The sequence below is a fragment of the Aristolochia californica genome, unplaced genomic scaffold, assembly GCF_029961685.1.
Source record: "Aristolochia californica isolate CCGP_79_NKW_82.1479 unplaced genomic scaffold, dmAriCali1.0.hap1 SCAF_2, whole genome shotgun sequence".
Classification (NCBI taxonomy): domain Eukaryota; kingdom Viridiplantae; phylum Streptophyta; class Magnoliopsida; order Piperales; family Aristolochiaceae; genus Aristolochia; species Aristolochia californica.
Window position 1 is genome coordinate 41,583,744 of NW_027181881.1, and position 23,458 is coordinate 41,607,201.

Below are 23,458 nucleotides of genomic sequence, written 5' to 3' on the forward strand. Positions count from 1 at the left end.
TGAACACAAATATGAGTTGACATTTGAAATGTTGTCGTAAAAGAAAACTTTCAATGAGAAAACAAAAAACCATAAGTTTTTTTTATCAGTGGGGTCTAATGTTAATCAAAGTCCATCTAGCCTTCCTTTTATGGATTTAGGAGGCAAATATGATTAAGTTGGAATGAGAGCACTCATTGCTCATTGTATTCTTATGCATGAGCATCCATTCATGATAGTAGAAGAGGAGAGATTTAATTTTTTAATGAAAATGACAAATGTGAATTATGAAAAATACCTCGTAAGACCATTAAGAAGGAGTGTAAGGAGGTGTACGAGGCATAGAAAAAGAAATCGAAAACTTTATTAAATGAGATTAACAAGATTAGTCTTACCACGGATCTTAGGAAGTCCCAAAATCAAAAGATTGAATACATGGTTATTACATGACTTTTTATTGATGGTAATTGGAAGTTACAAAAATGAGTCTTGAGTTTTGTGCATCTTCCTCTTCCTCGTTGTGGTGTTAACATAGCATATGCTATTTACAAGTGTTTGAAAGATTGAGAAATAAAAAATAAATTATTTAATATCTTAGTTGGATGCATATAATAATGTTTGTCTGAGAGTTTCGAAAGATGATTTTTCAAGAAATAGGAGATTGGTTTGTGGAGGAAAGTTATTTCATGTGCGTAGTTGTGCTCATATTCTGAACTTATTAGTCCAAGATGGTCTTTTCCAAATTAAGGATATCATTGAGAATGTGCGTGAGAGTGTCAAATTCATAAATTTGTCTAAGGCTAGACTTCGCACTTTTTCTGAAATTGTGCAACAACTACAACTAGGTACAAAAAGGTTGGTTATTTATTGTCCAACTCATTGGGACTCCACTTATGACATGTTATCTTTTGCATTAAAATTCAAAGATGCATTTCCTAGATTTCAAGATAGAGGACCAACTTATGATTGTCTGCCAAGTCTTCATGAATGGAAAAAGGTTGAAATGGTGTGTGAGATTCTAGAAGTTTTAAACGTAGTCACTAATATAATTTCAGGGAGTGACTACACTACTTCTAATTTGTACCTTAATGAGGGATATAGGGTAAAAGAAGGTTTGAATTTTCATTAAGACAATGGTTAGTAGAATGAAATAAAATTTTGAGAAGTACTGGGGTGAATGCAATTTGTTGATTGTTGTTGCTTCAATTTTGGATACAAGTGTCAAATTAAGATTGATCAAAATATGTTTTTTTCTGAGATTTATTATGAGGAGGAAGATACAATAAATATAAACTTAGTTCAATGGACCTTATATGAGATTTATGATGAATATCTATCCATATATAATGTGGAGATAAGTAATGAAGGGATTGCTTCAAGTATTAGCTCTACAAGACTTTCCACAAGTTGTAGGTCACAGTCTTCATCGAGGTCAGGTTGGTCAAAGTTAATGACTTATGTGAAACAAGTGGAAGTAGTGAATTCGCCACTATCAGAATTGGAAAATCGTTTTGGAAAAAGAAATGTATATTTGTGAGAAAACTTCACAATATGATTTTGATGTTGTAGAATGGTGGAAAGTGAATAATTTGAAATTTTGGGTATTATCTAAGATGGGAGCAGACATCTCATTAATTCCCATATCTACAATAGCTTCAGATTTTACCTTTAGTCTGGTGGTAGAGTAATAGACCCATATCGTTTTTCCATGGCACCAAATATAATTCAAGTTTTGATTTGTGGGGGTGATTGTGTTCGGGCTCTTCACGGTGTTAAGAAAAATAAAAAAGTTATCTACTTTTGAATAATTTTTTATGTTTTGTGATTACAACATGAAAAGTAGACTATGGAGATAATGCTACCAGTTACTTGATTTTTCATTTTTTTCTCATCTCGGTAATTTTAATATATTTGACTACATTAAGTAATTAGTAGTGGAAGAATTTTTTTCATCAGACAATAATAAGTTTTATTCTTTTGGTTTTGTCATAGGTGGAGATTTTGCTCATGCAAATGGGGACTCAGTATATTATTTTCTGGCACGAAGAGAAATAGCTATAGTTTATAAATTTATACTGGATTTATAGTTTTTTTTTTTTTGGGTGATTGTAAATTGATATTGATATTGTAGTTGGCAATTTTGTGTTTGATTATTGAATAAATTTTATGCATAATATTATGCAGTTTTTTTTTTTTTTTTTTTTTTTGAAGAATTTTATGCATAGCGTATAGACAAATTTATATTGGGTTTATGTACAGAGGTTATGTCCAATTTTATGTAGAGGTCATGCCCAATTTTAGTAAATTTATGCATAATTTTATACACAGTTTAATAGACATGTATTTTATACAAAGTTTTAAATGTAGGTTGGACCTCGAATTCGTTCGGTTGAAATTATTGAGTTCGAGTTCGATTAAAATTTTAGGCTTGAGGTTGGGTTCGGCTCAAGCTCGAGTTTGAAATATTTAAATAAGTTTATCTCGAACATATGCAGGTTCGAGCTCAGCTCGACTCGACTCGATGCCCCCTCCATTTTTACCTACATCCAGTGAGCTGGATCATGGAATCGGATCCCGAACCAGGAACTAATCCGACACCAATCCTGGCCCAACTGATTCTGTGGGTGTGGGGGTTCTGACCCCGGAAAGTCGGACACCGATGCAATTGCTTGGAAAACTGAGTCACCTCGCGCGTACCATGGGTTCACTCGGCAAATCATGTCCATGCACCCAACACACTGAACACGTTCGGATAATAAGTGAAGCTGATTCTATTGTGGACAAGCAGTGTAGAAGAGAGCGAAGACGGTGAAGCATCGTTCACGACATGTTGGGTGGTTGATGTAAAAAATTAAATATGACATGCATAGACGTTCAAATTAATACAGTTGCTCCGGCACGTTAGTCTTCCTCTTCAAATCCAGGCCAAAACAACAATCAAATAATAAGGCTACAGAGAATCTATATAAACGTCTCTTTTAGGGAGTTGTAGCAGCAGCAGAGGACATAATCCCACCTTCTAATCCAACCTAAACAGCAGGAGTAGTCGGCGATGGCACCAACAAAGCTCTATGCCCTCGTAGCTTTCCTAATTTTGGTGGTCTGGGTTTCCCCAGGCCTGTCTCGCACATTTGCCTGAAGCATCCATGGTGAAGAGGCACGAAGAATGGATTGCTAAATATGGGCGAGTATACAAGGACACTGCCGAAAAGGAGAGACGATTTAAGATATTTGCTGAAAATGTGCAGTTGGTAGAAGCATTCAACAGCGATGGTGGTAACACTTACAGGCTCAGCGTGAATGAATTTGCAGACCTCACGAACGAAGAATTCAGGGCGTCTCGTAACGGGTTCAGGCCTTCCTTAAGAGATACAAGTTCGTCGCTCTTCAGGTACGAAAATGTGACGGCAGTGCCATCTACAGTAGACTGGAGGAAGAAAGGTGCGGTCACACCCGTCAAGGACCAAGGCCAATGCGGTAAGCTACTCTTTGTTTGCAAGTGAAGGTATAGTTGTTACCTACTCGTTCACATCTTACTAAATTTTCCAAACAGGATGCTGCTGGGCGTTCTCGGCTGTTGCAGCAATGGAAGGAGCAACCAAGCTCAGCACAGGTAAACTGGTTTCTCTATCGGAGCAGGAATTAGTGGACTGTGATACCAGAGGTGTGGACCAAGGTTGTAACGGCGGTCTCATGGACGATGCCTTCAAGTTCATTCTTCACAACGGTGGACTTGCAACTGAAACTACTTACCCCTACGAGGGGGTCGATGGCAAATGCAACTCCAAGAAGGAGGCATCGTCTGCCGCCAAGATCAGTGGTTTTGAGGATGTGCCTGCGAATAGTGAGAGTGCTCTGCTGAAAGCGGCTGCTAAGCAGCCAGTCTCCGTTGCCATTGATGCTGGTGGATCTCCGTTCCAGCTTTATTCCGGCGGTGTCTCATCTGGTCCATGTGGGACGAGTCTAGACCACGGGGTCACAGTGGTTGGTTATGGGACTACGAGTGATGGAACCATGTATTGGTTAGTGAAGAACTCATGGGGCTCAAGTTGGGGAGAAGAGGGATATATTAGGATGCAGAGGAATGTCGATGCCAAAGAGGGTCTATGTGGGATTGCCATGGATGCCTCCTATCCAACAGCTTAGAAGAGGAAAATGTAATATTTCGCTTTTATGTTGCCCTCTTATACCCGCTTCAGTTTGTTTTATATAAGTCTCAGGTTTGTTATGTTCCACGCAGAAATGCAATCATGTTCTATACCTTCTCTTATGTTCCTGTACTCTGAAAAATCGTGAACGAAAGACTCCCTTTGAGGATTTGGACGCTTTGGAGCTCACAGTTGATCCAATCCTTCCCTCTCTTAGTTCATTTTTTGGTTAAATACTAAGAAATATGTTGATGAAACAGACCAAAAATACAAGTTATTTCTCGATATTTTTTCGCCACTAATAAGCTACATTTGCCTATGAAATTTAATTATAGCGCAAAATATTAAAAATATATTTATGAAAAAAAATATGAGTTATTTTCTGGTGATTGTTTTTGCTGCTAATAGAGTTATTTTCTCGAAGAAATTTGAAAATTTCCACCAAATATTAAGAAATGTGTTTGAAAAATAAAATATCAAACTTTAGTTGGGAAAATATTTTTGTAGCTAATAGGTTACATTTTTTTAGCAAAAATGTGAATTTTGTTGCTAATTATTTCTTTTTTTTTTAGAGGAAAAAAATTTCTACCTAAGGTATGTGGCTCATACTAATAGCGGTGAGAAAATATTTGTTAGAAAAAAAATAGTTTTTGTAACAAATTATAAATTCTTGCCCTTTTAGCGAAAGATTTCCATCAGTCTAATTTCAGCCATAAAAATACTTTTTTTTGGTGAAAATAATTTTGTTGTTAATAGAACCTTTTTTTTCTGGAGATTAATTTTTTTTCTTTTTTTTCTTTCTTTTCGCTTCTGGATGTTTTATTGAGCAAAAGTTTAGTAGTGTATCAATGCTCCAACGACTGGACGTATAGGATTTCTTCTTCCTCTTAGAGATTCTTCTTAAGTTAGAGGAAACTCACTATTTATAGAGGGGCGAGGTACCGTTGAACCACCCCACCTTTCTTTCCTTCTATCTATGTTTTCTAAGTCTTCTGTTGGTGAGATTGCGACATGTGGTCTTCACTCCACGAGATTGTGACACGGACGAAGTCAAGTCTTCACTCCTTGAGTTTGCAATATGAGATGACGAAGTCAAGTTTTCTACCATGTGTAGGATGATGTAGACCATGTTATATAATGTGAAGCTCCTAGTGGTATAACCTGTTTCTTATGTGCCTACGCCCTTGCTTGTGTGACACTTAAGTGGCATTTTCCTCTAATTTAATTTTGGTAGTGGCTCGGCATCATCAACTTCATCTTGATCATCAATTGGGTTTTGATCTCGATAAGTGATCTAGATTTTGACCAAATGATTTTCTGAAATTGATGAATTGTTCAACCAAACCTCCTTTGACCGTTAGGAGCTTCAACTTTGTCCATCAGTTAACTATTGATTGAGTTCCTTTGATTTGGATCATTGATCAAAGTTGATGATGCTGACCATCATCAGGGTTTTATTTTGGCTATCAAATTTCCATGCCTAAAAAATATGAGTTGCTCGTTGGTGAAATTTAAATTTGATCACTAATAGGTTTCATTTAACAGAAAAAATTCATTTTTTCATTCAAATTTTAAGAAATATGTGTATGAATTCATTAATATGTGTACAGGGAAATAAAATATTAAAAATATATTTCGTAACAAAAAAATGATTTTGCTATAGGTATACGACGAGTGGGCTTTCTACCTATGGGTGGTATCAAACCGAGCCGATTCACAAATAGCGCGAGCTCAGCTCGGCTCGGTTTTGGCTCATTCGATTCGAAATAACCTGATCTCAAATTGAATTCGAGAACGGGTTTTTGACTCGTTTAAGTAAACGAGCAGTAACCGAACGAGGCTCGATTCAATTCACGAGCTTGCGAACCGGCTCGTTTACTTAAACGAGATCGGGACTCGGGATCAAAGGACGCCGAATGACCGGAACCTTTCCTCTCCACCCCAGTCGGAACGAAACCTCCCCATCTCCAGTCAGAACTCAGGATGAACGGCAAAATCTCTCCTATATTCATTTCCAAGATATGAAGGTTTTCGATTTCGAGCATATCTTGGAGAAATAGGTGATTCAAAATATCTAGAATGCGATTTTCTCTTGATAGCATCCAGGTATTCAGAATCGTTTCCTATTTCAGCCACCATGATCTTGAACTTCTACAGTTCCTTCCTTGCTTTGCCGGATCTGGATGTTGCCAAAGGAAGCCACGGAATAGACAGGTAAGTCTTCTCCAATCAACTAGATGTTCAAAAACCTAAATTTCTACATGATTGGCGAAAAGGAGAAATGGCGAAAGGGAGAAATAGCCCTCCGTTCAAAAATTTCCCCATTCTCCATTTCCGACTGTGAAGAAATTGGTGTGCGACATCTTCGAGTCCGACTCTCCAATGGCAATGAGTGGTTAATATGATCTTTATTATCATTTTCTCTATTTTTATATTAAATTTTATTTATTTTTACATATTTTTTGTCGCCCATGTCGCAATCTCCTTCCAAGTAAGTCTACTGTGGGAGGGGTTTCTTCTTCATGGGGCCAAAATTTCCACTCCCCCTTTGTTATTAAAGGAGATTCAGCCATTATTGTTAGTTGGATGAAAGGTTGCTCTAATCCCTCTCAGAGATTTGACCGAGTACTCGAGAAAATTGTTGATATTTGAGTGTGTCTCTGTAGTAACACCCTCCTTTATACGTAGTCATTTCTTAATTAGACTGTTAGATAATAGCTGGTTGTCAATGAGTATTTTCTATTACTAAAATCGTCCCATTCCTAAAATTACTTGTTAATGTGCAACTTAAACCGCAACTTTGGAATGGTAAAGTTGTTTTTTGCCTTTAACACGAAGCTTTGAGTTGATGTGAGAGCTTGTCACATACTTAGTAGTGCATTAGATTTGGGGTCAAACTGTTTGGCCTGATTTTATGTAAATTAATATTATGTAAGGAGAAGGGTATGCACATCTACCTTATTAAAAGCTCTCACTGAGGAAGAATTTCTCTCATGTCTAAGTTTTAACCAAGACTCAAACAATACCTCGAGGAGAGAGACGCGAAAAAGCTTCTCAGATAGACATGATTTAAAAAGGTGCTGGCCCTTTTCTTTCTTGGTCGGAGCAACCCTTTTAGAATTCACTTGTTCTTTTTTGGATTTATCTTTGTTGTTTGGATTGTTTTTCTTCTTTATGTTTTCAATTTTTAATTTTTTTTTATAGAAGTAAGAATGTCAGCACCTCCTACTCAATTGACATCAGTAGTTAACACCAGTTCTAGTGTGGCCATAAATAATGACTCAACTCCACCAGAGTCATATCCACCTAGAATTACGAATGTAACAGAAGTGAGCCTAGATGAAGATACCCTAAATTCAGAAGAAGGTGACTCTCTCCAAAGTTCAAAATGACAAAGAAAAAGTCTCATGTGTGGTCTGAATTCAAAGAAGTTTCACTTATAGATGGTACAAAAAGGGCTCAATGTGTTCATTGTAAAACCAATTTAAGTATTATTTGTAGAGGAGTGAACACAAATATGAGTTGACATTTGAAATGTTGTCGTAAAAGAAAACTTTCAATGAGAAAACAAAAAACCATAAGTTTTTTTTATCAGTGGGGTCTAATGTTAATCAAAGTCCATCTAGCCTTCCTTTTATGGATTTAGGAGGCAAATATGATTAAGTTGGAATGAGAGCACTCATTGCTCATTGTATTCTTATGCATGAGCATCCATTCATGATAGTAGAAGAGGAGAGATTTAATTTTTTAATGAAAATGACAAATGTGAATTATGAAAAATACCTCGTAAGACCATTAAGAAGGAGTGTAAGGAGGTGTACGAGGCATAGAAAAAGAAATCGAAAACTTTATTAAATGAGATTAACAAGATTAGTCTTACCACGGATCTTAGGAAGTCCCAAAATCAAAAGATTGAATACATGGTTATTACATGACTTTTTATTGATGGTAATTGGAAGTTACAAAAATGAGTCTTGAGTTTTGTGCATCTTCCTCTTCCTCGTTGTGGTGTTAACATAGCATATGCTATTTACAAGTGTTTGAAAGATTGAGAAATAAAAAATAAATTATTTAATATCTTAGTTGGATGCATATAATAATGTTTGTCTGAGAGTTTCGAAAGATGATTTTTCAAGAAATAGGAGATTGGTTTGTGGAGGAAAGTTATTTCATGTGCGTAGTTGTGCTCATATTCTGAACTTATTAGTCCAAGATGGTCTTTTCCAAATTAAGGATATCATTGAGAATGTGCGTGAGAGTGTCAAATTCATAAATTTGTCTAAGGCTAGACTTCGCACTTTTTCTGAAATTGTGCAACAACTACAACTAGGTACAAAAAGGTTGGTTATTTATTGTCCAACTCATTGGGACTCCACTTATGACATGTTATCTTTTGCATTAAAATTCAAAGATGCATTTCCTAGATTTCAAGATAGAGGACCAACTTATGATTGTCTGCCAAGTCTTCATGAATGGAAAAAGGTTGAAATGGTGTGTGAGATTCTAGAAGTTTTAAACGTAGTCACTAATATAATTTCAGGGAGTGACTACACTACTTCTAATTTGTACCTTAATGAGGGATATAGGGTAAAAGAAGGTTTGAATTTTCATTAAGACAATGGTTAGTAGAATGAAATAAAATTTTGAGAAGTACTGGGGTGAATGCAATTTGTTGATTGTTGTTGCTTCAATTTTGGATACAAGTGTCAAATTAAGATTGATCAAAATATGTTTTTTTCTGAGATTTATTATGAGGAGGAAGATACAATAAATATAAACTTAGTTCAATGGACCTTATATGAGATTTATGATGAATATCTATCCATATATAATGTGGAGATAAGTAATGAAGGGATTGCTTCAAGTATTAGCTCTACAAGACTTTCCACAAGTTGTAGGTCACAGTCTTCATCGAGGTCAGGTTGGTCAAAGTTAATGACTTATGTGAAACAAGTGGAAGTAGTGAATTCGCCACTATCAGAATTGGAAAATCGTTTTGGAAAAAGAAATGTATATTTGTGAGAAAACTTCACAATATGATTTTGATGTTGTAGAATGGTGGAAAGTGAATAATTTGAAATTTTGGGTATTATCTAAGATGGGAGCAGACATCTCATTAATTCCCATATCTACAATAGCTTCAGATTTTACCTTTAGTCTGGTGGTAGAGTAATAGACCCATATCGTTTTTCCATGGCACCAAATATAATTCAAGTTTTGATTTGTGGGGGTGATTGTGTTCGGGCTCTTCACGGTGTTAAGAAAAATAAAAAAGTTATCTACTTTTGAATAATTTTTTATGTTTTGTGATTACAACATGAAAAGTAGACTATGGAGATAATGCTACCAGTTACTTGATTTTTCATTTTTTTCTCATCTCGGTAATTTTAATATATTTGACTACATTAAGTAATTAGTAGTGGAAGAATTTTTTTCATCAGACAATAACAAGTTTTATTCTTTTGGTTTTGTCATAGGTGGAGATTTTGCTCATGCAAATGGGGACTCAGTATATTATTTTCTGGCACGAAGAGAAATAGCTATAGTTTATAAATTTATACTGGATTTATAGTTTTTTTTTTTTTGGGTGATTGTAAATTGATATTGATATTGTACTTGGCAATTTTGTGTTTGATTATTGAATAAATTTTATGCATAATATTATGCAGTTTTTTTTTTTTTTTTTTTGAAGAATTTTATGCATAGCGTATAGACAAATTTATATTGGGTTTATGTACAGAGGTTATGTCCAATTTTATGTAGAGGTCATGCCCAATTTTAGTAAATTTATGCATAATTTTATACACAGTTTAATAGACATGTATTTTATACAAAGTTTTAAATGTAGGTTGGACCTCGAATTCGTTCGGTTGAAATTATTGAGTTCGAGTTCGATTAAAATTTTAGGCTTGAGGTTGGGTTCGGCTCAAGCTCGAGTTTGAAATATTTAAATAAGTTTATCTCGAACATATGCAGGTTCGAGCTCAGCTCGACTCGACTCGATGCCCCCTCCATTTTTACCTACATCCAGTGAGCTGGATCATGGAATCGGATCCCGAACCAGGAACTAATCCGACACCAATCCTGGCCCAACTGATTCTGTGGGTGTGGGGGTTCTGACCCCGGAAAGTCGGACACCGATGCAATTGCTTGGAAAACTGAGTCACCTCGCGCGTACCATGGGTTCACTCGGCAAATCATGTCCATGCACCCAACACACTGAACACGTTCGGATAATAAGTGAAGCTGATTCTATTGTGGACAAGCAGTGTAGAAGAGAGCGAAGACGGTGAAGCATCGTTCACGACATGTTGGGTGGTTGATGTAAAAAATTAAATATGACATGCATAGACGTTCAAATTAATACAGTTGCTCCGGCACGTTAGTCTTCCTCTTCAAATCCAGGCCAAAACAACAATCAAATAATAAGGCTACAGAGAATCTATATAAACGTCTCTTTTAGGGAGTTGTAGCAGCAGCAGAGGACATAATCCCACCTTCTAATCCAACCTAAACAGCAGGAGTAGTCGGCGATGGCACCAACAAAGCTCTATGCCCTCGTAGCTTTCCTAATTTTGGTGGTCTGGGTTTCCCCAGGCCTGTCTCGCACATTGCCTGAAGCATCCATGGTGAAGAGGCACGAAGAATGGATTGCTAAATATGGGCGAGTATACAAGGACACTGCCGAAAAGGAGAGACGATTTAAGATATTTGCTGAAAATGTGCAGTTGGTAGAAGCATTCAACAGCGATGGTGGTAACACTTACAGGCTCAGCGTGAATGAATTTGCAGACCTCACGAACGAAGAATTCAGGGCGTCTCGTAACGGGTTCAGGCCTTCCTTAAGAGATACAAGTTCGTCGCTCTTCAGGTACGAAAATGTGACGGCAGTGCCATCTACAGTAGACTGGAGGAAGAAAGGTGCGGTCACACCCGTCAAGGACCAAGGCCAATGCGGTAAGCTACTCTTTGTTTGCAAGTGAAGGTATAGTTGTTACCTACTCGTTCACATCTTACTAAATTTTCCAAACAGGATGCTGCTGGGCGTTCTCGGCTGTTGCAGCAATGGAAGGAGCAACCAAGCTCAGCACAGGTAAACTGGTTTCTCTATCGGAGCAGGAATTAGTGGACTGTGATACCAGAGGTGTGGACCAAGGTTGTAACGGCGGTCTCATGGACGATGCCTTCAAGTTCATTCTTCACAACGGTGGACTTGCAACTGAAACTACTTACCCCTACGAGGGGGTCGATGGCAAATGCAACTCCAAGAAGGAGGCATCGTCTGCCGCCAAGATCAGTGGTTTTGAGGATGTGCCTGCGAATAGTGAGAGTGCTCTGCTGAAAGCGGCTGCTAAGCAGCCAGTCTCCGTTGCCATTGATGCTGGTGGATCTCCGTTCCAGCTTTATTCCGGCGGTGTCTTTACTGGTCCATGTGGGACGAGTCTAGACCACGGGGTCACAGTGGTTGGTTATGGGACTACGAGTGATGGAACCATGTATTGGTTAGTGAAGAACTCATGGGGCTCAAGTTGGGGAGAAGAGGGATATATTAGGATGCAGAGGAATGTCGATGCCAAAGAGGGTCTATGTGGGATTGCCATGGATGCCTCCTATCCAACAGCTTAGAAGAGGAAAATGTAATATTTCGCTTTTATGTTGCCCTCTTATACCCGCTTCAGTTTGTTTTATATAAGTCTCAGGTTTGTTATGTTCCACGCAGAAATGCAATCATGTTCTATACCTTCTCTTATGTTCCTGTACTCTGAAAAATCGTGAACGAAAGACTCCCTTTGAGGATTTGGACGCTTTGGAGCTCACAGTTGATCCAATCCTTCCCTCTCTTAGTTCATTTTTTGGTTAAATACTAAGAAATATGTTGATGAAACAGACCAAAAATACAAGTTATTTCTCGATATTTTTTCGCCACTAATAAGCTACATTTGCCTATGAAATTTAATTATAGCGCAAAATATTAAAAATATATTTATGAAAAAAAATATGAGTTATTTTCTGGTGATTGTTTTTGCTGCTAATAGAGTTATTTTCTCGAAGAAATTTGAAAATTTCCACCAAATATTAAGAAATGTGTTTGAAAAATAAAATATCAAACTTTAGTTGGGAAAATATTTTTGTAGCTAATAGGCTACATTTTTTTAGCAAAAATGTGAATTTTGTTGCTAATTATTTCTTTTTTTTTTAGAGGAAAAAAATTTCTACCTAAGGTATGTGGCTCATACTAATAGCGGTGAGAAAATATTTGTTAGAAAAAAAATAGTTTTTGTAACAAATTATAAATTCTTGCCCTTTTAGCGAAAGATTTCCATCAGTCTAATTTCAGCCATAAAAATACTTTTTTTTGGTGAAAATAATTTTGTTGTTAATAGAACCTTTTTTTTCTGGAGATTAATTTTTTTTCTTTTTTTTCTTTCTTTTCGCTTCTGGATGTTTTATTGAGCAAAAGTTTAGTAGTGTATCAATGCTCCAACGACTGGACGTATAGGATTTCTTCTTCCTCTTAGAGATTCTTCTTAAGTTAGAGGAAACTCACTATTTATAGAGGGGCGAGGTACCGTTGAACCACCCCACCTTTCTTTCCTTCTATCTATGTTTTCTAAGTCTTCTGTTGGTGAGATTGCGACATGTGGTCTTCACTCCACGAGATTGTGACACGGACGAAGTCAAGTCTTCACTCCTTGAGTTCGCAATATGAGATGACGAAGTCAAGTTTTCTACCATGTGTAGGATGATGTAGACCATGTTATATAATGTGAAGCTCCTAGTGGTATAACCTGTTTCTTATGTGCCTACGCCCTTGCTTGTGTGACACTTAAGTGGCATTTTCCTCTAATTTAATTTTGGTAGTGGCTCGGCATCATCAACTTCATCTTGATCATCAATTGGGTTTTGATCTCGATAAGTGATCTAGATTTTGACCAAATGATTTTCTGAAATTGATGAATTGTTCAACCAAACCTCCTTTGACCGTTAGGAGCTTCAACTTTGTCCATCAGTTAACTATTGATTGAGTTCCTTTGATTTGGATCATTGATCAAAGTTGATGATGCTGACCATCATCAGGGTTTTATTTTGGCTATCAAATTTCCATGCCTAAAAAATATGAGTTGCTCGTTGGTGAAATTTAAATTTGATCACTAATAGGTTTCATTTAACAGAAAAAATTCATTTTTTCATTCAAATTTTAAGAAATATGTGTATGAATTCATTAATATGTGTACAGGGAAATAAAATATTAAAAATATATTTCGTAACAAAAAAATGATTTTGCTATAGGTATACGACGAGTGGGCTTTCTACCTATGGGTGGTATCAAACCGAGCCGATTCACAAATAGCGCGAGCTCAGCTCGGCTCGGTTTTGGCTCATTCGATTCGAAATAACCTGATCTCAAATTGAATTCGAGAACGGGTTTTTGACTCGTTTAAGTAAACGAGCAGTAACCGAACGAGGCTCGATTCAATTCACGAGCTTGCGAACCGGCTCGTTTACTTAAACGAGATCGGGACTCGGGATCAAAGGACGCCGAATGACCGGAACCTTTCCTCTCCACCCCAGTCGGAACGAAACCTCCCCATCTCCAGTCAGAACTCAGGATGAACGGCAAAATCTCTCCTATATTCATTTCCAAGATATGAAGGTTTTCGATTTCGAGCATATCTTGGAGAAATAGGTGATTCAAAATATCTAGAATGCGATTTTCTCTTGATAGCATCCAGGTATTCAGAATCGTTTCCTATTTCAGCCACCATGATCTTGAACTTCTACAGTTCCTTCCTTGCTTTGCCGGATCTGGATGTTGCCAAAGGAAGCCACGGAATAGACAGGTAAGTCTTCTCCAATCAACTAGATGTTCAAAAACCTAAATTTCTACATGATTGGCGAAAAGGAGAAATGGCGAAAGGGAGAAATAGCCCTCCGTTCAAAAATTTCCCCATTCTCCATTTCCGACTGTGAAGAAATTGGTGTGCGACATCTTCGAGTCCGACTCTCCAATGGCAATGAGTGGTTAATATGATCTTTATTATCATTTTCTCTATTTTTATATTAAATTTTATTTATTTTTACATATTTTTTGTCGCCCATGTCGCAATCTCCTTCCAAGTAAGTCTACTGTGGGAGGGGTTTCTTCTTCATGGGGCCAAAATTTCCACTCCCCCTTTGTTATTAAAGGAGATTCAGCCATTATTGTTAGTTGGATGAAAGGTTGCTCTAATCCCTCTCAGAGATTTGACCGAGTACTCGAGAAAATTGTTGATATTTGAGTGTGTCTCTGTAGTAACACCCTCCTTTATACGTAGTCATTTCTTAATTAGACTGTTAGATAATAGCTGGTTGTCAATGAGTATTTTCTATTACTAAAATCGTCCCATTCCTAAAATTACTTGTTAATGTGCAACTTAAACCGCAACTTTGGAATGGTAAAGTTGTTTTTTGCCTTTAACACGAAGCTTTGAGTTGATGTGAGAGCTTGTCACATACTTAGTAGTGCATTAGATTTGGGGTCAAACTGTTTGGCCTGATTTTATGTAAATTAATATTATGTAAGGAGAAGGGTATGCACATCTACCTTATTAAAAGCTCTCACTGAGGAAGAATTTCTCTCATGTCTAAGTTTTAACCAAGACTCAAACAATACCTCGAGGAGAGAGACGCGAAAAAGCTTCTCAGATAGACATGATTTAAAAAGGTGCTGGCCCTTTTCTTTCTTGGTCGGAGCAACCCTTTTAGAATTCACTTGTTCTTTTTTGGATTTATCTTTGTTGTTTGGATTGTTTTTCTTCTTTATGTTTTCAATTTTTAATTTTTTTTTATAGAAGTAAGAATGTCAGCACCTCCTACTCAATTGACATCAGTAGTTAACACCAGTTCTAGTGTGGCCATAAATAATGACTCAACTCCACCAGAGTCATATCCACCTAGAATTACGAATGTAACAGAAGTGAGCCTAGATGAAGATACCCTAAATTCAGAAGAAGGTGACTCTCTCCAAAGTTCAAAATGACAAAGAAAAAGTCTCATGTGTGGTCTGAATTCAAAGAAGTTTCACTTATAGATGGTACAAAAAGGGCTCAATGTGTTCATTGTAAAACCAATTTAAGTATTATTTGTAGAGGAGTGAACACAAATATGAGTTGACATTTGAAATGTTGTCGTAAAAGAAAACTTTCAATGAGAAAACAAAAAACCATAAGTTTTTTTTATCAGTGGGGTCTAATGTTAATCAAAGTCCATCTAGCCTTCCTTTTATGGATTTAGGAGGCAAATATGATTAAGTTGGAATGAGAGCACTCATTGCTCATTGTATTCTTATGCATGAGCATCCATTCATGATAGTAGAAGAGGAGAGATTTAATTTTTTAATGAAAATGACAAATGTGAATTATGAAAAATACCTCGTAAGACCATTAAGAAGGAGTGTAAGGAGGTGTACGAGGCATAGAAAAAGAAATCGAAAACTTTATTAAATGAGATTAACAAGATTAGTCTTACCACGGATCTTAGGAAGTCCCAAAATCAAAAGATTGAATACATGGTTATTACATGACTTTTTATTGATGGTAATTGGAAGTTACAAAAATGAGTCTTGAGTTTTGTGCATCTTCCTCTTCCTCGTTGTGGTGTTAACATAGCATATGCTATTTACAAGTGTTTGAAAGATTGAGAAATAAAAAATAAATTATTTAATATCTTAGTTGGATGCATATAATAATGTTTGTCTGAGAGTTTCGAAAGATGATTTTTCAAGAAATAGGAGATTGGTTTGTGGAGGAAAGTTATTTCATGTGCGTAGTTGTGCTCATATTCTGAACTTATTAGTCCAAGATGGTCTTTTCCAAATTAAGGATATCATTGAGAATGTGCGTGAGAGTGTCAAATTCATAAATTTGTCTAAGGCTAGACTTCGCACTTTTTCTGAAATTGTGCAACAACTACAACTAGGTACAAAAAGGTTGGTTATTTATTGTCCAACTCATTGGGACTCCACTTATGACATGTTATCTTTTGCATTAAAATTCAAAGATGCATTTCCTAGATTTCAAGATAGAGGACCAACTTATGATTGTCTGCCAAGTCTTCATGAATGGAAAAAGGTTGAAATGGTGTGTGAGATTCTAGAAGTTTTAAACGTAGTCACTAATATAATTTCAGGGAGTGACTACACTACTTCTAATTTGTACCTTAATGAGGGATATAGGGTAAAAGAAGGTTTGAATTTTCATTAAGACAATGGTTAGTAGAATGAAATAAAATTTTGAGAAGTACTGGGGTGAATGCAATTTGTTGATTGTTGTTGCTTCAATTTTGGATACAAGTGTCAAATTAAGATTGATCAAAATATGTTTTTTTCTGAGATTTATTATGAGGAGGAAGATACAATAAATATAAACTTAGTTCAATGGACCTTATATGAGATTTATGATGAATATCTATCCATATATAATGTGGAGATAAGTAATGAAGGGATTGCTTCAAGTATTAGCTCTACAAGACTTTCCACAAGTTGTAGGTCACAGTCTTCATCGAGGTCAGGTTGGTCAAAGTTAATGACTTATGTGAAACAAGTGGAAGTAGTGAATTCGCCACTATCAGAATTGGAAAATCGTTTTGGAAAAAGAAATGTATATTTGTGAGAAAACTTCACAATATGATTTTGATGTTGTAGAATGGTGGAAAGTGAATAATTTGAAATTTTGGGTATTATCTAAGATGGGAGCAGACATCTCATTAATTCCCATATCTACAATAGCTTCAGATTTTACCTTTAGTCTGGTGGTAGAGTAATAGACCCATATCGTTTTTCCATGGCACCAAATATAATTCAAGTTTTGATTTGTGGGGGTGATTGTGTTCGGGCTCTTCACGGTGTTAAGAAAAATAAAAAAGTTATCTACTTTTGAATAATTTTTTATGTTTTGTGATTACAACATGAAAAGTAGACTATGGAGATAATGCTACCAGTTACTTGATTTTTCATTTTTTTCTCATCTCGGTAATTTTAATATATTTGACTACATTAAGTAATTAGTAGTGGAAGAATTTTTTTCATCAGACAATAATAAGTTTTATTCTTTTGGTTTTGTCATAGGTGGAGATTTTGCTCATGCAAATGGGGACTCAGTATATTATTTTCTGGCACGAAGAGAAATAGCTATAGTTTATAAATTTATACTGGATTTATAGTTTTTTTTTTTTTGGGTGATTGTAAATTGATATTGATATTGTAGTTGGCAATTTTGTGTTTGATTATTGAATAAATTTTATGCATAATATTATGCAGTTTTTTTTTTTTTTTTTTGAAGAATTTTATGCATAGCGTATAGACAAATTTATATTGGGTTTATGTACAGAGGTTATGTCCAATTTTATGTAGAGGTCATGCCCAATTTTAGTAAATTTATGCATAATTTTATACACAGTTTAATAGACATGTATTTTATACAAAGTTTTAAATGTAGGTTGGACCTCGAATTCGTTCGGTTGAAATTATTGAGTTCGAGTTCGATTAAAATTTTAGGCTTGAGGTTGGGTTCGGCTCAAGCTCGAGTTTGAAATATTTAAATAAGTTTATCTCGAACATATGCAGGTTCGAGCTCAGCTCGACTCGACTCGATGCCCCCTCCATTTTTACCTACATCCAGTGAGCTGGATCATGGAATCGGATCCCGAACCAGGAACTAATCCGACACCAATCCTGGCCCAACTGATTCTGTGGGTGTGGGGGTTCTGACCCCGGAAAGTCGGACACCGATGCAATTGCTTGGAAAACTGAGTCACCTCGCGCGTACCATGGGTTCACTCGGCAAATCATGTCCATGCACCCAACACACTGAACACGTTCGGATAATAAGTGAAGCTGATTCTATTGTGGACAAGCAGTGTAGAAGAGAGCGAAGACGGTGAAGCATCGTTCACGACATGTTGGGTGGTTGATGTAAAAAATTAAATATGACATGCATAGACGTTCAAATTAATACAGTTGCTCCGGCACGTTAGTCTTCCTCTTCAAATCCAGGCCAAAACAACAATCAAATAATAAGGCTACAGAGAATCTATATAAACGTCTCTTTTAGGGAGTTGTAGCAGCAGCAGAGGACATAATCCCACCTTCTAATCCAACCTAAACAGCAGGAGTAGTCGGCGATGGCACCAACAAAGCTCTATGCCCTCGTAGCTTTCCTAATTTTGGTGGTCTGGGTTTCCCCAGGCCTGTCTCGCACATTGCCTGAAGCATCCATGGTGAAGAGGCACGAAGAATGGATTGCTAAATATGGGCGAGTATACAAGGACACTGCCGAAAAGGAGAGACGATTTAAGATATTTGCTGAAAATGTGCAGTTGGTAGAAGCATTCAACAGCGATGGTGGTAACACTTACAGGCTCAGCGTGAATGAATTTGCAGACCTCACGAACGAAGAATTCAGGGCGTCTCGTAACGGGTTCAGGCCTTCCTTAAGAGATACAAGTTCGTCGCTCTTCAGGTACGAAAATGTGACGGCAGTGCCATCTACAGTAGACTGGAGGAAGAAAGGTGCGGTCACACCCGTCAAGGACCAAGGCCAATGCGGTAAGCTACTCTTTGTTTGCAAGTGAAGGTATAGTTGTTACCTACTCGTTCACATCTTACTAAATTTTCCAAACAGGATGCTGCTGGGCGTTCTCGGCTGTTGCAGCAATGGAAGGAGCAACCAAGCTCAGCACAGGTAAACTGGTTTCTCTATCGGAGCAGGAATTAGTGGACTGTAATACCAGAGGTGTGGACCAAGGTTGTAACGGCGGTCTCATGGACGATGCCTTCAAGTTCATTCTTCACAACGGTGGACTTACAACCGAAACTACTTACCCCTACGAGGGGGTCGATGGCAAATGCAACTCCAAGAAGGAGGCATCGTCTGCAGCCAAGATCAGTGGTTTTGAGGATGTGCCTGCAAATAGTGAGAGTGCTCTACTGAAAGCGGCTGCTAACCAGCCAGTGTCCGTTGCCATTGATGCTGGAGGAATTCCGTTCCAACTTTACTCCGGCGGTGTCTTTACTGGTCCCTGTGGGACGAGTCTAGACCACGGAGTCACAGTGGTTGGTTATGGGACTACGAGTGATGGAACCATGTATTGGTTAGTGAAGAACTCATGGGGCTCAAGTTGGGGAGAAGAGGGATATATCAGGATGCAGAGGAATGTCGATGCTAAAGAGGGTCTATGTGGGATTGCCATGGAAGCCTCCTATCCAACAGCTTAGAAGAGGAAAATGTAATCTTTCACTTTTATCTTACCCTCTTTAACTCGCTTCAGTTTGTGTTATGTAAGTCTCAGGTTTGTCATGTTCCACGCAGAAATGAAACCATGTTCTATACCTTCTCTTATATGTTCCTGTACTGTGAAAAATCGTTATCAAAAGACTCCCTTTGAGGATTTGGACACTGGTGTTCATAGTTGATTCAAGTCCTTCCCTCTCGTAGGTCATTTTCTTGGTTAAATTTGAGTTTTAAGGTCAAATACTAAGAAATATGCTGATGAAATAGAACAAAAATACAAGTTATTTCTCGAGATTTTTTTGCCACTAATAGGATACATTTATATTAAAAAGTTGAAGTCGAATTCATTTGACTTAGGGAAAGTAGATTAACCTATTCATTGACAAAATGATGGAATATATATACTTAGAAGTTGATAGCTAGGAGTAAAGGGGGTGTGGCAGGACCTCCCTCTCTGTGGAGGAAAAGGTCCTTTCATGCTCCCTTTCGGGTTTTCATCATCCTCTACGAATTGCAGAGGATGCCGAAGAACATGAAGGGAGGCAAGGGAGGACTTGTTATTCCGGTGGTGGCCTTCCCCTTACGGCAACAGTGAAGTGACAATGGGAAAGGTCCTCCCTCACCTCACATTTTGATCTTCTTCAAGGCAAAAAGCCCTACCTCTAGTAATGGTAGGAGGCTTTCCATTTTTAAAATTAAATTGAATCTGGACACTTGTGTTCATAGTTGATCCAACTCCTTTCCTCCCGATGTTCGTTTTTTGGTAAAATTTGACTTTTTAGGTCAAATACTAAGTCATATGTTTGTGAAACAGAATAAAAATACAAGTTATTTGTGGAGATTTTTTTGTCACTAATAGGCTACATTTCCCTATGAAATTGAATTTTATAGTAAAATATTAAAAATATATTTATAAAATAAAATAACAAATATATGTTATTTGCTGGTGATTTTTTTTGTTGCTAGTAGACTTTATTTCTCACGAAATTTTATTTTTTCCTCCAAACATTAACAAATGTGTTAAAAAATTAAATAATCAAAATTTTGCTGGAAAAATAATTTTGTAGCTTATTAGGCTAATTTTTTAAGCAAAATGTGAATTTTGTTCTTAATAAGTTCTTTCTTTTTTAGCTAAAAGATTTTTTTTACCAACGGTATGTGTTTCATACTAATAGTGGAGAGAGAAAATTTACTGCAAAAAAAATTTTTTTGTAAGAAATTATAGGTTCCCGCCTTTTTATCGAAAGATTTCCATCAGTCTAATTTCATCGACAAAAAATACTTATTTTAGTGAAAAATAATTTTGTTGTTAATAATACCTATTTTTTAGTGGTGATATATATATATACCACTAGATGTTGTATTTAGCAAAGGTTTAGTAGTGTCTCAATGCTCCAATGATTGGACCTTTAGGATTTCTTTTTCCGTTTAGCTCTTCCCAAATGCGAAAGAAACTCACTATTTCTTTCTTTCAATCTCTCTTTTTTAACTCTTCTATTGGTGAGATTGCGACACATGGTTTCACTCCATGAGATTGTGACATGTCGAAGTCAAGTCTTTACACCTTGAGATTGAAATATGTGATGAGGCCAAGTCTTCTGCCACATGTAGGATAACGTAGACCATGTTATATAATGTGGAGCTCCTATTGGTATAATATGTTTCTTATGTGCCTACTACTTTGCTTGTGTGACACTTAAGTGGCATCTAAGTCGCATTTCCTCTAATTTGATTTTGATTTTGGTAGTGGCTCGGTATAATCAACTTCAACTTGATCATCGATCGGGCTTCGATCTAGATAAGTGGTCTAAATTTTGACAAAATGAATTTTGGAAATTGATGAATTGTTCAACTAAACCTCCTTTGACTGTCAGGAGATTCAACTTTGTCCATCAATTAACTATTGATTGAGTTCCTTCGATTTGGATCGTTGATCAATATCGATGATGCAAGCCATCAAGGTTTTAATTTGGCGATCAAATTTCCATGCCTACAAAAATATAAGTTATTTATTGGTGAAATTTAAGTTTGATCACTAATAGGTTTCATTTATAAGAATTTTTTTTTATTTTTTCTTCAAATATTAAGAAATATGTCTACGGAATAAAATAATGAATATAAGTTAATCTTGGTATTTTTTTTTGCCGAGAAGGATATATAGTAATAACTAGGCTTTTTTTTTTTTGCAAAAACCAAGGATAATCTTTGCACATACCTATAGTAAGCTCACATACACGGTACACCCACACTCGCTCAAAGGGGACAATAGCTCATCATCTTAACGTCCATGACCATTTTATATTTTATTATTTTTATTTTAAAGTATACAGTGTGAAGTGCAATTGATTTAATAATATTATTAATATAATATATTTTTATTTATTTTAGTATTTCATTAATTTTAAAATTTTAACCGGTACCATTTAAAGAAAAAATTTATATTATTTTTTTAACATGGAAATAAGAATGTTAAAAATATATTTCGTAACAAAAAAATACCCATGCTATATGTATACGACGAAGGAATATACTTTCTACCTAAGGGTGGCATCGAACCGAGCCAGTTCGCTAATAGCTCGAGCATGGCTCAGTTCGATTAAAGAAAAACCCGCTCTAAATGAATTCGAGATCGGGTTTACAACTTGTTTAAGTAAACAAGCCGAACTCGAACAAGGCTAGGTTCGTTTCATGAGCTCGCAAACCAGTTTGTTTACTTAAACGAGTTAGAACTCAGGACTCGGGATCGAAGGACACCGAAGGATGTCGAAGGCCCGAAACCTTTCCTCCACTCTAGTCAAGATGAAACCTCACCATCTCTAGTCGGGATAGGACAAAAGGCGAAATCTCTCCAATCTCCATCTCCAGGATATGCGAGCTTTTGATTTTGAGCATCTCTTGGAGAAATAGGTGATTCGGAATATATGGAATGCGATTTTCTCTCGATAGCATCCAGATATTTAGAATCGTTTCCTATTTCAGTCTCCTTGATCTTCAACTTCTTCAGTTCCTTCCTTACTTTTCTGAATCTGGATGTTTTTGACGGAAGCCACAGAATAGATAAGCAAGTCATCTCCGATATGTTAGCTCTTAAGAAAACTATTTTTTTCCATGATTAGCGAAGGGGGGAAATGGAAAAAGGTACAAATTGTCCTCGGTTAAAAATTTTCTCCATTTGTCATTTCTCGCAAAAAAAAAAAAAATTGGTGCACGAAGTCTTCGAGTCCAATTCTCCAATGGCAGTTAGTGGCATATGATATTTATTATTTTTTCTATTTTTATATTAAAATTTATTTATTTTTACATATTTTTACATGACTGTGTCACAATCTCCTTCCATGTAAGTCTACTGTGAGAAGGGTTTCTTCTTCAAGGGGACAAAATTTCCACTCCCCCTTTGTTATTAAAGGATATTCTGCCATTATTGTTAGTTGGTTGAAAGGTTGCTCTAATCCCTCTTGGAGATTTGAGCATGTACTCGACGAAATTGTTGATATTTAAGTGAGACTCTATTTTATATAGCAACACCCTCCCCATTATATGTAGACGTCTTTATTAGACTATTAGATATTAGCTGGTTGTCAATGAGTATTTTCTATTAGTATAATCTTCCCATTCTTGAAATTACTTGTTAATGTGCAACTTAAACCGCAACTTTGAAATGGTAAAGCTATTTTGTGCCTTTAAGTTGGTGCTTTGAGTTGATTTAAGAGCCACTCGGCACTTACTTAGTAGTACAATAAATCCGGGTTCAAAATGTTTGGTCTGATTTATGTAAATTAATATTATGTAAGGATAAGGGTTTGTACATCTACCTTATTAAAAGCCCTCACATGAGGCAATTTCTCTCTTGTCCGTGTTTTAACCAGGACTCCAACCATACCTCGAGGAGAGAGTCATGAAAAAGCTTATCCGAGAGAAATGGTTTGAAAGGGTGCATCCCCTTTCTTTCTTGGTCGGACCAACCCCTTAAGAATGCCTTAGTTCTTTCTTGAATTTTTTTGTTTGGATTGTTTTTTTTTTCATTATATTTTTAATTTTTAATTTTTTTTATTGAAATAAGAA

The 23,458-nt window shown here is 36.5% G+C and overlaps 3 protein-coding genes across 3 annotated transcripts; all 3 read left to right on the forward strand.

The window, feature by feature from the left end:
- The first annotated feature begins 3,125 nt into the window (after positions 1-3,125).
- On the forward strand, positions 3,126-4,125 carry LOC137956336 (senescence-specific cysteine protease SAG39-like). The gene is made up of 2 exons (XM_068803792.1): positions 3,126-3,456; positions 3,533-4,125. Exons 1-2 carry the CDS (start codon positions 3,126-3,128, stop codon positions 4,123-4,125), a joined length of 924 nt encoding a protein of 307 aa, XP_068659893.1.
- Positions 4,126-10,660: 6,535 nt separating this feature from the next.
- Positions 10,661-11,753, forward strand: LOC137955086 (senescence-specific cysteine protease SAG39-like). The gene is made up of 2 exons (XM_068801959.1): positions 10,661-11,084; positions 11,161-11,753. Exons 1-2 carry the CDS (start codon positions 10,661-10,663, stop codon positions 11,751-11,753), a joined length of 1,017 nt encoding a protein of 338 aa, XP_068658060.1.
- Positions 11,754-18,287: 6,534 nt separating this feature from the next.
- LOC137955087 (senescence-specific cysteine protease SAG39-like) lies at positions 18,288-19,380 on the forward strand. The gene is made up of 2 exons (XM_068801960.1): positions 18,288-18,711; positions 18,788-19,380. Exons 1-2 carry the CDS (start codon positions 18,288-18,290, stop codon positions 19,378-19,380), a joined length of 1,017 nt encoding a protein of 338 aa, XP_068658061.1.
- Positions 19,381-23,458: the final 4,078 nt, after the last annotated feature.

Coding starts and splice junctions, on each gene's coding strand:
- LOC137956336 (XM_068803792.1), top strand. CDS start 3,126: ATGGTGAAGAGGCACGAAGAATGGATTGCTAAATATGGGCGAGTATAC. Junction 3,457..3,532: donor CAAGGACCAAGGCCAATGCG/GTAAGCTACTCT, acceptor TTTTCCAAACAG/GATGCTGCTGGGCGTTCTCG.
- LOC137955086 (XM_068801959.1), top strand. CDS start 10,661: ATGGCACCAACAAAGCTCTATGCCCTCGTAGCTTTCCTAATTTTGGTG. Junction 11,085..11,160: donor CAAGGACCAAGGCCAATGCG/GTAAGCTACTCT, acceptor TTTTCCAAACAG/GATGCTGCTGGGCGTTCTCG.
- LOC137955087 (XM_068801960.1), top strand. CDS start 18,288: ATGGCACCAACAAAGCTCTATGCCCTCGTAGCTTTCCTAATTTTGGTG. Junction 18,712..18,787: donor CAAGGACCAAGGCCAATGCG/GTAAGCTACTCT, acceptor TTTTCCAAACAG/GATGCTGCTGGGCGTTCTCG.